Source organism: Rhinolophus hipposideros (assembly GCF_964194185.1).
Source record: "Rhinolophus hipposideros genome assembly, chromosome: 12".
Lineage (NCBI taxonomy): Eukaryota > Metazoa > Chordata > Mammalia > Chiroptera > Rhinolophidae > Rhinolophus > Rhinolophus hipposideros.
In genome coordinates this window covers 59732137-59745738 of record NC_138058.1, presented here as the reverse complement: position 1 = coordinate 59745738, position 13602 = coordinate 59732137, and the positions used below count along the sequence as shown (strand labels likewise).

General features: G+C 47.4%; 1 protein-coding gene across 3 annotated transcripts; it reads right to left on the bottom strand.

Annotated features, from left to right (window-relative positions):
* Positions 1–60: 60 nt before the first annotated feature.
* On the bottom strand, positions 61–12076 carry CGREF1 (cell growth regulator with EF-hand domain 1). 3 transcript variants are annotated; one of them, XM_081068921.1, is made up of 7 exons: positions 11878–12025; positions 11637–11712; positions 2433–2544; positions 1354–1419; positions 1194–1264; positions 933–1057; positions 61–740 (listed from the first exon to the last, which is right to left on the bottom strand). In XM_081068921.1, exons 3-7 carry the CDS (start codon positions 2537–2539, stop codon positions 270–272), a joined length of 840 nt encoding a protein of 279 aa, XP_080925047.1. In that variant the 5' UTR covers positions 2540–2544; positions 11637–11712; positions 11878–12025; the 3' UTR covers positions 61–269. The 3 variants fall into 3 exon arrangements, with proteins under 3 accessions (XP_080925047.1, XP_080925048.1, XP_080925046.1); XM_081068922.1 differs by lacking the exon at positions 11637–11712 and having other exon boundaries at positions 135–740; positions 11878–12076; XM_081068920.1 differs by lacking the exons at positions 11637–11712; positions 11878–12025 and adding an exon at positions 2969–3078 and having other exon boundaries at positions 135–740.
* Between the last annotated feature and the right edge of the window lie 1526 nt (positions 12077–13602).

The window sequence follows — 13602 nt, the reverse complement described above, 5'->3', positions numbered from 1 at the left end:
CAACCCTCTGTGTCGCTGAGGTCTGGGCAGGCTGGACCAGTAGATAGGTGGCCCAGCGGGGTGAGTTCATTCGTTCTTTATTGGTTGTCTGAGTCCTCAAGCTGCCCCTCAAGTTAGGGTTTCCCTGAGCTGCACAGAAAGACCTGCCACCTATTGGGGCCAAGAAGGGGACGCAGAGGTGGTCCTTATCCCAACATATATATCCCACCCTTTGGGGCTTATGTTCTGGCACTGAGACTTCTAGGGGTAGAAACCTGTATCTTTAAGGTTTATATCTCATCATTCTCCAGTTGAATAGCATGAACCTCAAACTTATTTAGGGTGTTCTTAGACTCCAGTGTTTCCCCTGGAAACTCTTCTGCTTTCTCTCCTATGTCTCTGGCTTCTGCCTGTCCCCCAGCCTCCCCTCCCAGGCCTGGTGCTTCTCCCCCAGCGCCCCCTCCAGGGCCTGGGGCTTGTCCTCCAGCCTCTGCTTGTCCCCCAGCCTCCTGTACAGGCTCCAAGGACTCCGTTCTGGCCTCCACCTGTCCCCCAGCTTCTTCTCTGGGATCCAGGGCTTCCGGTGCTTCTTCTGTTGCTGGGCTTTTAGCTGAAAGGGGCTGCCTCCCAACATCTTGTGGCTCCTGGGGCTCTGTGTGCTGCGGGGTCTCTCCTGGGAAGTTGATGAGCTCAGCAGGGGTCATGAGCCCATCCCCATTCAGGTCCTGAGTCTCAAGCACTTTGTCCACTACCAGGATCACCTGTGCAAGCACACAGTGGCCAGAGGTGTTCCCAGCAGCCCTGACCCTCCCAATGCCACCCGCCTCCATCCCTGTCATGCGGGCTTTGAGCATTCCTGGGGATTCACCAAAAAAATCATGATGAAAAAGACCAAAGCCCCAAGGAGCTGGGTCTCCTTCATGATAGAAGTGCCCCCATCCAGCAGGACTTACGGGGTTGGTGGTGGGAGAGTCAGCAGCTCCAGGGGTCAGAGCTGCGGTCAACATGGACAACAGCTCCAGGCCATCCAGTTGTCCACTCTGGTCATAGTCATGGAGGGCAAAGAGGTAGAGGAGAACTAAGGAAAAGAAGCTGGATCAGAAGAGGCGTCAGGGATGGGGAGGAGGCAGGAGGCCACAGGACGGCCTGTGGTCAGTCCCAGCGCTGCTTCCCTGTGCCTCCCACCCACTGGCCCCATCAGCCCAGCCCCTTACCCTGCTCGCGGCTCATGTGCTCTGGCTCTCCTTCCATCTTCTGTAGTCCCTTTAGGTAGCTCTGTAGAAGTCTGACAGAAGAGTGGACAATCAGCCCCCAAGCGGCCAGTCTGCACGCCGCTCCAGGCCTTTCCTCAGGCCTCCAGCCCAGCCTACTCACCGGAGCTGCTCCTGGCCTGGCTGGAAGGGGTTGGGTAGGGGCTGTTGCTGCTCTTCAAGGTCCAGCCTGGAGGAGGGAGGAGGAGACCAGCCTTGCAAAGAGCCTCACTCAGGGCCCAGCCTACCAGCCATCCACCCCCCCAAAGCTCCTGGCAGAGTTCTCCCCAGACCCTAAGGGAATTGCTCCCCACATTCCGAAAAACCTTGTGGGGAGGAGGTCCTTCTGGTCTCCTCAGAAGCAGAGCCTTACTCCCTCAGACTGTGTTTGCAGATTCCTAACTTAGATGGTAAGCGGAAACCCCCATAAGATATTTGGTTACAAAGAGACCAGAGGAGGCCACACCTAGTAGCCACAAGCTGGCAACCACAGGAAACAGGCAGAGGGGGCAGGACAGCATGGATTGTGGCAATCCTTCCACTTTGATGCTGGGCCAAGGGGCAGGTCTCTGTGGCACTGCCCAGTTTTATATAGGCCCGATATACTCCATGACACAAACTGGACTCTCCCACCCTCCCCGAGGTGAAGGCATATACGTTGCTTCTGGAGCTGCAATCTGCTCAGGGTTTCTTTGTCAGTCTTTAAAGCTCAAGATTTGCTCCCAGTTCTGGACCAAGTCCAGCTCGGTCTAGACTGGTGACTCTAAAGAGCTGGCAGGAGCTGCTGCAGCAGCTTTTGTCCGTGTGGCCAGCCCTTGCTGCTGATCCTCCACCCAGCCCAGCCTGCTCACTGCATAGGTAAAAGAAAGGTATCCCAATAAAATAGAAATGATTTCTTAGTGAGCTCTATTTCTTTGGAGTCCCCACTAGAACATCTTGATAAGGGGAGTGCAGCTTCTTCCCTGGCCCATAGCCTCTTCCCTGTGCTTCACATTTCATTGGGACTGAGCTCCTGGCTCCAAATGAGTCCAGCAAACACACTGCATACCGACTTTTGTAGAGGGTGAGGTGGGTGGGAAGGGATACAGCCAGCGACTTACACCCTGGTCTCCTGCCTCCCAGAGGGGTTCACCACACCCTCACATCCTCCCAGACTCTCCCTGCTCCTGGGCCTTGCTTGGCCTTGCCCTCTGAATCCCTCACCTCGTGGTTCCATCCCTGGGAGCAGCCTGACTCAGAGGAAGCAGCAGCAGCGCTAACATTCTCATCATCATCGGTAACATCCTTCCTGGAATTGGAACAGGTAACATCTTTCCTGGGAACAGAGTTAGGGAGTGGGGGAAGGGGGGATTGGTGAGTGAGACAGGAATGCCTTCTCTTCCTGCCTCCCCGCAGTCCTGGCATAGGACCCCTGCTTGGGCTGGAGTCACACACAGACATCAAGGACCCCTAAGATCCCATGTGTAAGGTGCACAAAGCTGCCCCGCTCTGGTGGAAGCAGCACACGGACAGGAGCCCCTCCCCACACCCCACTTCCCTGGCCCTGCCAGCCCCCTGAGGTACTGGGAGGAGCGCAGTTTAAATTAAGTCTGATCCAGTTCAGTCCACTCATTTTACAGATGGAAATTAGCTCAGAGAGGTTAAGAAAAAGGCCAAATTAGAAATGCAGAGACTCACAAAAAGACCAAGACTTATAAACAGAAAGGCAAATTGTTAGTTTGTATTCATTAAAACCTCACCAAAGAGGGGTGGTTGGATGGCTCAGTTGGTTACAGCGCCAGCTCTGAACAACAGGGTTGCCGGTTTGATTCCCACATGGGCCAGTGAGCTGCGCCCTCCACGACTAGATGGAAGACAATGAGCTGCTGCTGAGTTCTCTGAGCTTCCGAGGGGCGGCTGGCCAGATGGCTCAGTTGGTTAGAGCACGAGCTCTGACCGTCAGGATTGCCCGTTCGATTCCCAAATGGGCCAGTGAGCTGCGCCCTACACAGCTGTGCCTTCCACAACTAGTTTGGAGATGAGATGCAGCTGAGTTTCCGGAAGGGCGGCTGGATAGCTCAGTTGATTAGAGCTCAAGCTCTCAACAACAAGGTTGCCAGTTCAATTCCTCCATGGGATAGTGGGCTGCGCCCCCTGCAACTAAAAATTGAATACGGCAACTGGAATTAGAGCAGGGCTGCACCCTCCACAACTAGATTGAAGGACAACGACTTGGAGCTGATGGGCCCTGGAGAAACACACTGTTCCCCAATAAATCTTAAAAAAAAAAAAAAAAGTAAACTAACTTAAAATAAATAAAAAAGCAAAAAAAAAAAAAAAAAAAAAAAAACCTCACCAAAGAATAAATCAGACTCGTTGAAATAAGTCTAATCTCAGGTAGGGATTGAAAGAAAAACAGGGTCAAACGAACAGCGGCCTCAGGAACTGCAGTTAGGAAATCAGGTCCCGATATGAAGGAAATAAAAACTTCCCCTGAGGCCTACATTGTGTAGGCCCACTGGCAATGCAATCATCATTTGATTATATGAAAACAGTCAAAAAGAGAGGATCGAACAAAAGCACAGAGCATGAAGTGTGGATAGTCCCAAGTGTGTGTGCATATCGTGCGCTCCTGAAGCAGGCACCCACCACAGCTGAGGCCTGACCCCCACACCCATCTCCAGGAAGACAAATCAGCAGATGTTTGGTCTAGGCAGAGGGTGAGGAGCCCTCGGAGACAGTGCCCTACACTCTGGCTGGCACTCAAATTTTCTTGGAGAAAGGTTCATAACTTTTAGCAGATTCTCAAAGAGTTCCATGACCCTGACAAGGTTCAGAACCACTGCTAGGGTGGACATCAGCTTCCTAAAGGATGCAGGGAAGATTAGGCCAGCATCTGGTTAACAGGAAGATACAGGTGGGAACCTGCCTGTCGCTGTGCCAGCAGAGCTGCCCTAAGGAAGCAGCAGCAAAACATGGAGGTGCACGTGAAGGTGAAGCTACTGAGAGTCCTAGAAACTGTTTTCAATTTTCTACGCATACGTTGACCCCAAAAGAGATAATCTACATAGTTTGTCCATAATCCCCGGTGGCCAAATGGGTGTTGCAGCCACAGCTGCCCTAAAGGTGTTCACAAACATCGGCTGGCAACATAGGTCCTTGGACTTTCGTTGCTGCACCCAGGAGAGAAGACAAGGTCTTGGGCCCATGCGAGAGAGGCAGCTGGAACTGAGATCTCCATAGTAACTGGGGACCTCAGAGATCCCACCACAGTAGAACCCCCCCACAGTAAGAGGATGGACTAGAAAAACATCCAGACTTTCATGTCTGGTAGTATAATAGTAAATATCCCAGTGAAAGTAAGTCCAAAGCTGGATAAAAATAGAAAGTATCTTTTCAAATGCAGTAAGTTGGCAAGAAAGTTAAGAAATTCTCTGAGTATAAAAGCGCAGTGAAACCTGTAATCCTGGGGGAACAGTCAGTTTGAAGTCAGCCTTTGCCTTAAGAGTATGTGCTAAACCAAACCCCAGGTGAACTTGACTTATCAGTTTGAGTGCTTTGTGCAATAGAAGAGACCACAGAGACAGCCTGGCTCCACCGAATGTGAGGAGATGAATTGGAGACTATATACAGAAAGTGGGATTCAAACAGCTCAACTCTCAATCTAAGGGTGAACAAGAAGTAAATTCGCCATGTAGAAGGACAGCACAGACTCTTGCTTACTTTGGCCTAGGTGCTGGATAGAAGGGAGAAAAATATCTTCCCGGAGAATTTGTAATAAACCTGCTCTAATGTGGATTCGAGGCCTCTGTGGTTCAAAAACCTAAAGCAGATCATTTATTTTGAAGTGGTACCTGGTTGATAATTCTCCCAGTTCTGACAGGAAAATATACATCTGGTCTGGAAGAACACACCTCCAATCCAGGGCTCAAAGAAGTCCCATAGGTAAAGTTTCAAGGAGCATATACTCAGCCAAAAAGTCATAAACATACAAGGAAAAGAAGACACTGAATAAGAGCCAGCTAAACAACTGCAGGCAAAACCAGACTTGAAAAAACTAAAGATACCGTGTTTCCTTGAAAATAAGGCCTAGATGGACAATCAGCTCTAATGCGTCTTTTGGAGCAAAAATTAATATAAGACCCAGTCTTATTTTACTATAATATAAGACCAGGTCATAATATAATATAATATAATATAATATAATATAATATAATATAATATAATATAATATAATATAATATAATATAATACAGTACAGTACAATACAATATATAATATAATACCGGGTCAATATAATATAATATAATATAATACTGGGTCTTATATTAATTTTTGCTCCAAAAGACGCATTAGAGCTGATTGTCCGGCTAGGTCTTATTTTCGGGGAAACACAGTAGTAGAATCAGTACACACAGAATATAAAGCATATTTAATATGTTTTAACTAAAGCTTGAAATTATGAGAAAGGAATAACAGCATAAAAATGACCAACTAGATTTGAAAACAAAGTATAACACAAATATATAGAAAAGATTGATTTAAAAAATACAACAAGTGAAACAGATTACACACAGATGTGAGAATTAACGAACTGGAAAATAGATCTGAATAAATTAACTAGAATACAGTTTGTGGGGCAGGAACAAACTATCCTCTACCCTCAAGGTTCTTTCGATTGGTCTAATAATAATCAATAGACATCAAAGAGATATCAGACAGATTAGCAAGAGAAAATAACCAAATTTAATACATATGTATGGGAACCCCACATATATGAAAGAGTCAGAGACCCCCATATGCACAACAGGTTCAAAAGTAGAAAGGGGGATTGAGGTACATGAAACATTCTGAGCTAAGGGATGAGGTAAAGTGCCTTGAGGGCTTCAACAGGTCCTTGAAGGATGATAAGAAGAACAGACATTTAATAAATAGAAGTTTGCCCTGCCCTATAGATGAGTCAAAAGAGGTTATCTCTGATAATCTCCCTTTATGGAAAAGGCCCCTAATTCAAATTCTTCCAAATAGTCAAGGGAAGGACAGAAGTTTCTCCTGAGCCCGCAGCTAACGTGGCCTTTAGCTCAAAACAATCTATACACCACAGAAGCACATCTTGGGGTGAGTAGCTTTGAGCCCCTAAAAGTTCATTGAGTCAAAGAAATAGAAAATATAAAAAAAAGGTTAAGCAGCATGGAGGATGGAGGAAATAATAGAGCAAATTGGATAGAAGCAGTATTTGAAGAAATAACAGTTGAGATTTTTCCATGTTGCAAATCCCTAATATTCCAATCCAGGAAGCCCAACAATCCCAGGTGAATTAAATAAACAGAAATCCACACCTATAGTTTTTGTGAAACTAGAGAACACCAGGAAAATGAGACGATCTTAAAAGCAGTCAAAAAGAAAAGACAAATCACCTAAAAGGAAGAGTAATTAGACTGACAGCTGATTTTTCAACAGCAAGAGTGATGCCAGAATACAGTAGTATAGTCTTTTAATATGTTGAAAAAGGAGGGAAATGGCCACTCTAGAATTCTATTTTCAGCAAAATTATCTTTCAAGAATGAGGTGAAACAAAAACAACATTAGATAAACAACAAATCAGAGAATTTACCACCAACATTCCTTCATTAAAGGAAATTCTAAGGGATCTATTTGAGGAAAAAGAAAAGTGATCCAAGGCTTTGAAATGCAAGGAAAAGTGGTGAGAGAGAAAAAAAATCAGAAAGTATGTGGGAAAATATAAACATAGACTATTAAACGATGATAATTATGTTACTATATGGGACAAAAGAAGTGGACTGAACTACATTAGAGAGCAAAATACAACGTGAAGATGGTTGTTTGAGAAGAGAACAGACATACTATACTGATCAACTTGGTTAAATATGCATATAAAAATTTTAAGGATAACCACTAAAAAAAAAAAAGAGAAGAAATAGAATATATATATGACCTCAAGCCAGCACAGAATAAAGTGAATGGAATTTTTTTAAAAAAATCAATTCAAAGGAAGGCAGGAAAAGAGAAAACTTACTTACAGCTGTGCTATTAATGTTAGTGAAAGAAATGTAAACAACTTTAATGTCTAACATTTAGGCAATGGCTAAGCAAATCATATTATATGACAGAGCCACTAAACATGATAAATATTTCAAACTTATGTTTTACTGGAAAAAATGGACCAATTTGAGTATATCAAAAGTTTATATTTTTGTATCATGAGAGACACCATAAATCAAGTTCAAGGAGTGATAGAAGGCTGGAGGGAATGCAACTGGTGTACAAGGCTACCTGGGCTCTCAGGAGGGTGGAGCTCACCACCACCTTGCCCTCAACGGGGTGTTGAAGACAGAAATCTCCATTATAACCCACAGAGACTGAGTGGAAACCCAAGAACTGCAGAGATGTGTGCCTAATCTGGGAGGATTAGTGAGAAGGCTTTTCCCACAGGGTGCCTGAGTGGTCAGGAAGCAGTGGCTGAAGGAGAGTCTAGGTGAATGGGCAAAAGGGCCACGTCACCCACTTCTTTTTATCCAGAGTGCTGTGGTTTGAGGTGGGGGCAGTGGGACAGCTGAGGGTTCCAGGCTCTAAGGTGGAAGGATGGGCATACAATGGCTAAGGAGGCCGGTTGGCCAGAAGAGGTCAGAAAGAGAAAGCTACAAGGTATGGAGCCTGGGGCTCAGTGCCACTGATACCGTGGGAAGCACCTTTGGTGACAAAGGCCAGGCAAGCAAGCATCCATAGGGAAGGCAAGTATAAACATAAGTCTGTAGAATAAAGATAAACAGTATTCATTTCTTTCATATTTATTGAGTACCTACTGTAGGTGAGGCACTATCTTATAAGATAATAATATAAAACAGAATTACTTATTCTTTTTCTTCCTTAAGGTTTGCAAATATGTTAAGTAGGAAAAGTTATACATGATTAAAATGATGATTAATAGGACAGAGAAACACAGAATTGCCAAGGAATAGGTAGCACGGCCCAAAGTTAAAGGATTTGGGGCCTAACCTCAGGCTGCCTAAGTTCAAATCCAGGCTCTGCCACACACTAGCTGTGTGACTTCTGTGTTTCAGGTTCTCCGTCTGTACCCTCTCCTGGGGTGTGGTCAGGGTTAACGAGACAAGATGTGTAACACACAATGTCTGGTCATACAGGAAGGCCTTTTTCCTTCAGAAGTTTTCCTGGATTGCTCGGCAGTGGCTTCATACATACCCACCATCCTGGTCTCCCCACCTGGGTACCCTCAAATTGCTTTCTCCTCCCCATCTGTTTACTGCCAGGACCTAGGGGAGCAGGAGGCACTGGAGTAATTTAAATCCCTCAGAGCTGTCAAAATCGATTATCCAGGCTTAATATGTCATCCATTAGCAATTGCCTTTTAAAAGAGGACAAAGACGACCATCTCTAGCGGTAGCAAGCAGTTCAGGCATAAAGGAGATGCACCCAGCAGATCTCACTAATCTACTCACTCATGAGGCCAACTGTGCTGGTTTGAAAAAAAGGTCTACAAATTTCTTTTGAGAATCCTCCCCACAAAAGCTGGAGTCTATTTTGCCTTTCCTTGTATATGAGCTGGACTTAGCAACTCACTTCTAACGAATAGCTGAAATGACGCTGCATGACTTCCAAGTTTGGGTCACAAAAAGCCACATAGCTTATGCCTGGTTCTGGTTCTCTCTCCCTCTCTTAACATGCAGATATGCACCTCTGGAGCCCTGAGCTGCCATGGGAGAAGTCTGGCTTCCCTGAAGCCACCATGCTGCAAAGACCATGTGGAGAAACCATATAGAGATAGAGATGCCTGAGGGCCCCAGACATTCTGGCCTCTAGCTGCACACATCTCCCCAGGCCAGGGACCACACAAGTGAGAGCAAACTTTCAGGTGATTCCAACCCCCAGCCTTCAGGCTGCCCCAGGTGACACAGCATGGAGCAGAAATGTGCTTGTTTCCACAGCCCTGCTCAGACTGCACACTCATGAGCAAAGTCAGTGCCACTGTGTTCAGCCACTAAGTTTTTTTTTAAAGATTTTATTGGGGAAGGGGAAAGGACTTTATTGGGGAACAGTGTGTACTTTGGGACTTTTCCAAGTCAATTGTCTTCCTTTCAATCTTAGTTGTGGAGGGCGCAGCTCAGCTCCAGGTCAGTTGCTGTTGTTAGTTGCAGGAGGTGCTGCCCATCATCCCTTGTGGGAGTCAAAGATTCGAACCGGCAACCTTGTGGTTGAGAGCCCGCGCTCCAACCAACTGAGCCATCTGGCCACCTGGGAGCTGAGCGGCAGCTCATTGACTTCATTCTAGTTGCAGAGGATGCAGCTCGCTGGCCCATGTGAGAATCGAACAAGCAGTCCCGTTGCCCAGAGCTCACGCTCTAACCAACTGAGCCATCCGTCTGCCCTGGCCACTAAGATTTGAGATGGTTTGTTAAGTTGTCGTAGTAATTAGAGCTGGTTTCATGGCTGTGTGACCTTTACAGCCACTGGTGCCCTGCTCTAGGAAAGGTCTTCTACTTCCTCTTAATGTTCAGCTGTCACTGTCTCACAATTCTTAATCTTAGTTTTGCACCGGGACCTGAAGAGGATGTACCTGGTCCTGAGCGCTGCCCACATGAATTACTATCACTCTCCTCCTCTTAGTTCTGTATCTGTCCATGTATCTGTCACACTTATGCAACTAGTCGGCATGTGTAATGCACAGAGAACAGAGCTTTGGAAGCAGCCAGACCCACGTTCAAATCTCAGCTCCACCATCGCACCATCGCTGTGACCTTAGTAAGTTAATTATCCTCACTAAACTTCAGTTACTGTATCTGCGTAGTGGAAAGAGTACTTACTCACAGGGTTACAGCGACTAGTAAGTGGGTAATGAATTAATTACTCCTTGCACAAAGTAATGCAGTAGCCTCTCATTCTTATTCCTGCCTCTTCTCCATTTAAAGAAGCCCCCATACCCACATCAGCTTAATCTTCCTTTGCTAGAACTCCACTGTTCCAAAACCTTCAATGGCTCCTTCTATCGATTATAGTCCAGAATCCCCCCCTGAGCATTTCAAGCCTTCTACACTCAGATATCAAATTATCATCTTAGACTCTTCTTCCAGTGCTCCATCACACTAACAGAGGGCTGAGTGGAGTCTCCTGACATACTTTTCACTTTCTTTTCAGTGCTTTGGCCCGAGCTGTCCCACCCTCTTCCTGGAATATCCTGGTCCCTCGTGACGACCCTAGCACTCTGGTTGTAGTCCACTCCACAAACTCAAATAAGTGCATGTGGACTTGTGCATGTGTCATCTAAGTAACAGTCTCTTAAGTCGTCCTTCCAACTGTGACATTTTTAGTACAGGTAACTCACCTCCCTCTATTATTTAAAGGAAGTCAGGCTCAGGCACCTCCAGGAATGAGTAATGAGGTTGGTGTCGTGTGATTTGTTCACACAAATTTCTAAGTATTTACAAAGCATTTGTAAGCAGCAGAAATAAAGCAGTTACAAACCACTGCCTGTCAAATAAAATGTTCCTAATCATTTCCTGTGACTTTAATGTGCGTAAACATAATTTACCCTAATGACCACATGAAAGCCACCACGACTGTCAGTTAACAGTTGTGATGTAACTCAGTAAAGTTATTCACATCACACACACACAGGCACACTCACATTCACAACGACCCTCTGGCCTCTGATTTCTTCAAACCTTTGCACCAGCACAAGAGAGGAGAGCCAGCCTTGGGGTTAGACCTCTGATCAAACCCTGCCTCTCACAGTGGTAACAGTGTGATCTAGGCAGGTGTCTTAACATCTCTGGGGGCCCTGGGATCTTCCTTTTAAAAATGAGGATAGCACTATCTATCTGGAAGGGGTTTGGGGAGGATGCAATGGGATAATGTAGGTTAAGTGGCTGAAAGCGAGCAGATGCTCCCTGAGTATTTCAGAGACTCTAGGATGTGGCAGGGGCCTTTCATCTTGCATAACTTCCCATCCAGTGCAAACATTGCTTCCACAGTATCCCTGCCAATGGCCATTCAGCCTCTGCCTGACTTTCCAGAATGGGAGCCTAGCACCTCACAGGGCATCCACTCCACTTCTGGCTAATTCTGTCAGGAAGAAGTTATTTGGAACCAAATCCTCTCCCTTAGCTTATCCCTCTGGTGCTTCCCAGCACATCCCTCCCAAGAGAAGAGGCAGTGGCTATACCACCAAAGGGTCCCACAGCTGAGCACTGGGCTCCATCCTGCCACTTCCAGCTGGGTGATAACCTTGGCCCCCACCCAGTCCTTTTCTTCATCTGTCAAATGAGAATGAAACTCCTGCCAGCCCCCCTCTCCCCAGGGCAGTCAGAGTGACGAATGAGACACTTGGATAATTGTGAAACCTCATCATCACACAGAGGGAGCTCAGGATTCGCCTTCCACCCCTTCCTTTACCTGCTCTCAGGGGTGACCTCCTCCCGAGAGGTGCCTGGAGGCGAGGTCCACCGCTGCGGACGCGTCACAGCTGCAGCTGCAGGGGATGCAGGGGGACTGCGCCTTCAGCATCCGGACCCAGAGGCCAGGAGGCCGCCTCCGCCCCGCGATCCCGCTCCGCCGCGCGGTTCGCTCCCAGCTGGCTTGGTGGGGGTCCCCCGCCTCTCCCAGCCCGCCCGCCCCGGGCGGGTCTCGGACCCACCTGCGGCCGCGCAACCAGGCTCAGCTGAGGGCCGGCTTCGGCGTCGCTCCAGGCCGTGCGCCGCCGGCGCCTCGCTCCGCGCCTCCCCCAGGCAGCTCCACGTGGCCGCTCCACGTCGCCCTCCTGGCTGCAGCCACCGCCCTGGCACGGGCAGAGTCCGGAGCGCCAGCGAGAGGACAGGGTTGCCGCCCCGCCCTGACCGCAGGACCGGGCCCTCTGCAACCCCCACCCGGCTCCTCCTCCCCGCGGTCTCTGCGTGTGTGTGTGTGTGTGTGTGTGTGTGTGTGTGTGTGTGCTGTGGGTGCCACTGCCTGCAAGCACCCAGATGTATGTTACAAGATGGAATGGAACTTACTGTGAGCGCGTGTGATTGTGATTGCTGTGTGTGGCTGTGTGTGTGGGGGGGGAACTTGTGACACAGCAAGGGGTGTTTTGTGCGACTGTGTATCCAGTGTGACAGTCTGGGCTTGAGAAAGTATGACCCATGTGTGACTGACCGTGTGGCATGTGGTGGTAGCGGTATGTGTGTCAGGGAATCTGGGTGCACGCTTCCTGAGTTGTTTGTGATCCTCAAGTGGCCGCTGGGACTGCTGGTTCCCAATGACACTGCCATTGTGTGGCTGTGCCTGTCCATCCCTGAGAAGAGGCTCGGTAGGAGACCTGGCAGCAGCGCTGGTGGGAAGGGCTTGTCTGGGAAAAGCATCTCAAGGGTGATGGTGGCAGTTATTTGCCAGCACCAAGTGTGGCAGTGTGTGGCTGTAGCTTTGTGGTCGAAATAGAGTGTCACCTGATTTTGTCAGGGGCCAGTTCCTCCACGGAGGCTCTGGACTACATCCTCACCCACTGGCCCAAAGACTTAGTTCTTTGAATAAAAGATTTCTTATCTCCCTGGAATCTTCATCTTCTCCCTCTCCATCGGCTCCTTTCCATCAGCATCCATCACAACAAACCCACTCTCATCAAGGTCCTTCTGTCCTCCTCGTGGTGGACACTGATGGACACTACCTCCTTGGATCATGGTACCCACTAGTCTCAGCAACACCGTTTTCTCTCCAGAGTCATTTCTTCTTAGTTTTCTTCATGTACCAGAGTTCCTCTGGGCTCTCTCCTCACTCCCCATCTGCTCAGGTGTTCATCTATTTATGTAGCTTCCATCACTCTTTGTTATGGGTTGAACTGTCTCCCTCAAAATTTCATTTACTGAGGTCCTAAGCCCTAATATCTCAGAATGTGACCTTATTTGGAAATAGGGTTGTTGCAGACATGATTAGTGAAGAGGTCATACTGAAGTACGGTGGGTGCCTAATCTAATATGACTGGTACTCATATAAAAATGTGGATACACATACAGTAGCATGTGAAGATGCAGGCAGAAATTGGGGTGAAGCTTCTATTCTACATGCCAAGGAATACCAAAGATTGCCAACAAAACACCAGAAACTAGAGGAGAGGTGTAGAATGAATTCTTCCTCCCAGTTCTCAGAAGGAACCAACTGTGCTGATACCTTGAACTTAGACTTTTAGTCTCCAGAATTGTGAGACAATGAAGTTCTATTGGTTAAGATACAATTTGTAGTACTTTGTTTTGGCAATCCTGCAGACTAATACATCATGTAAATGCTGATGACTGCCAAATCTCAAATTCCAATCTTTAAGCCCCAGACCACTTCAGAAATTGAACAGCCTACTGATTTGTGTCCAGATCTTAATTTATAAAGGTGACTG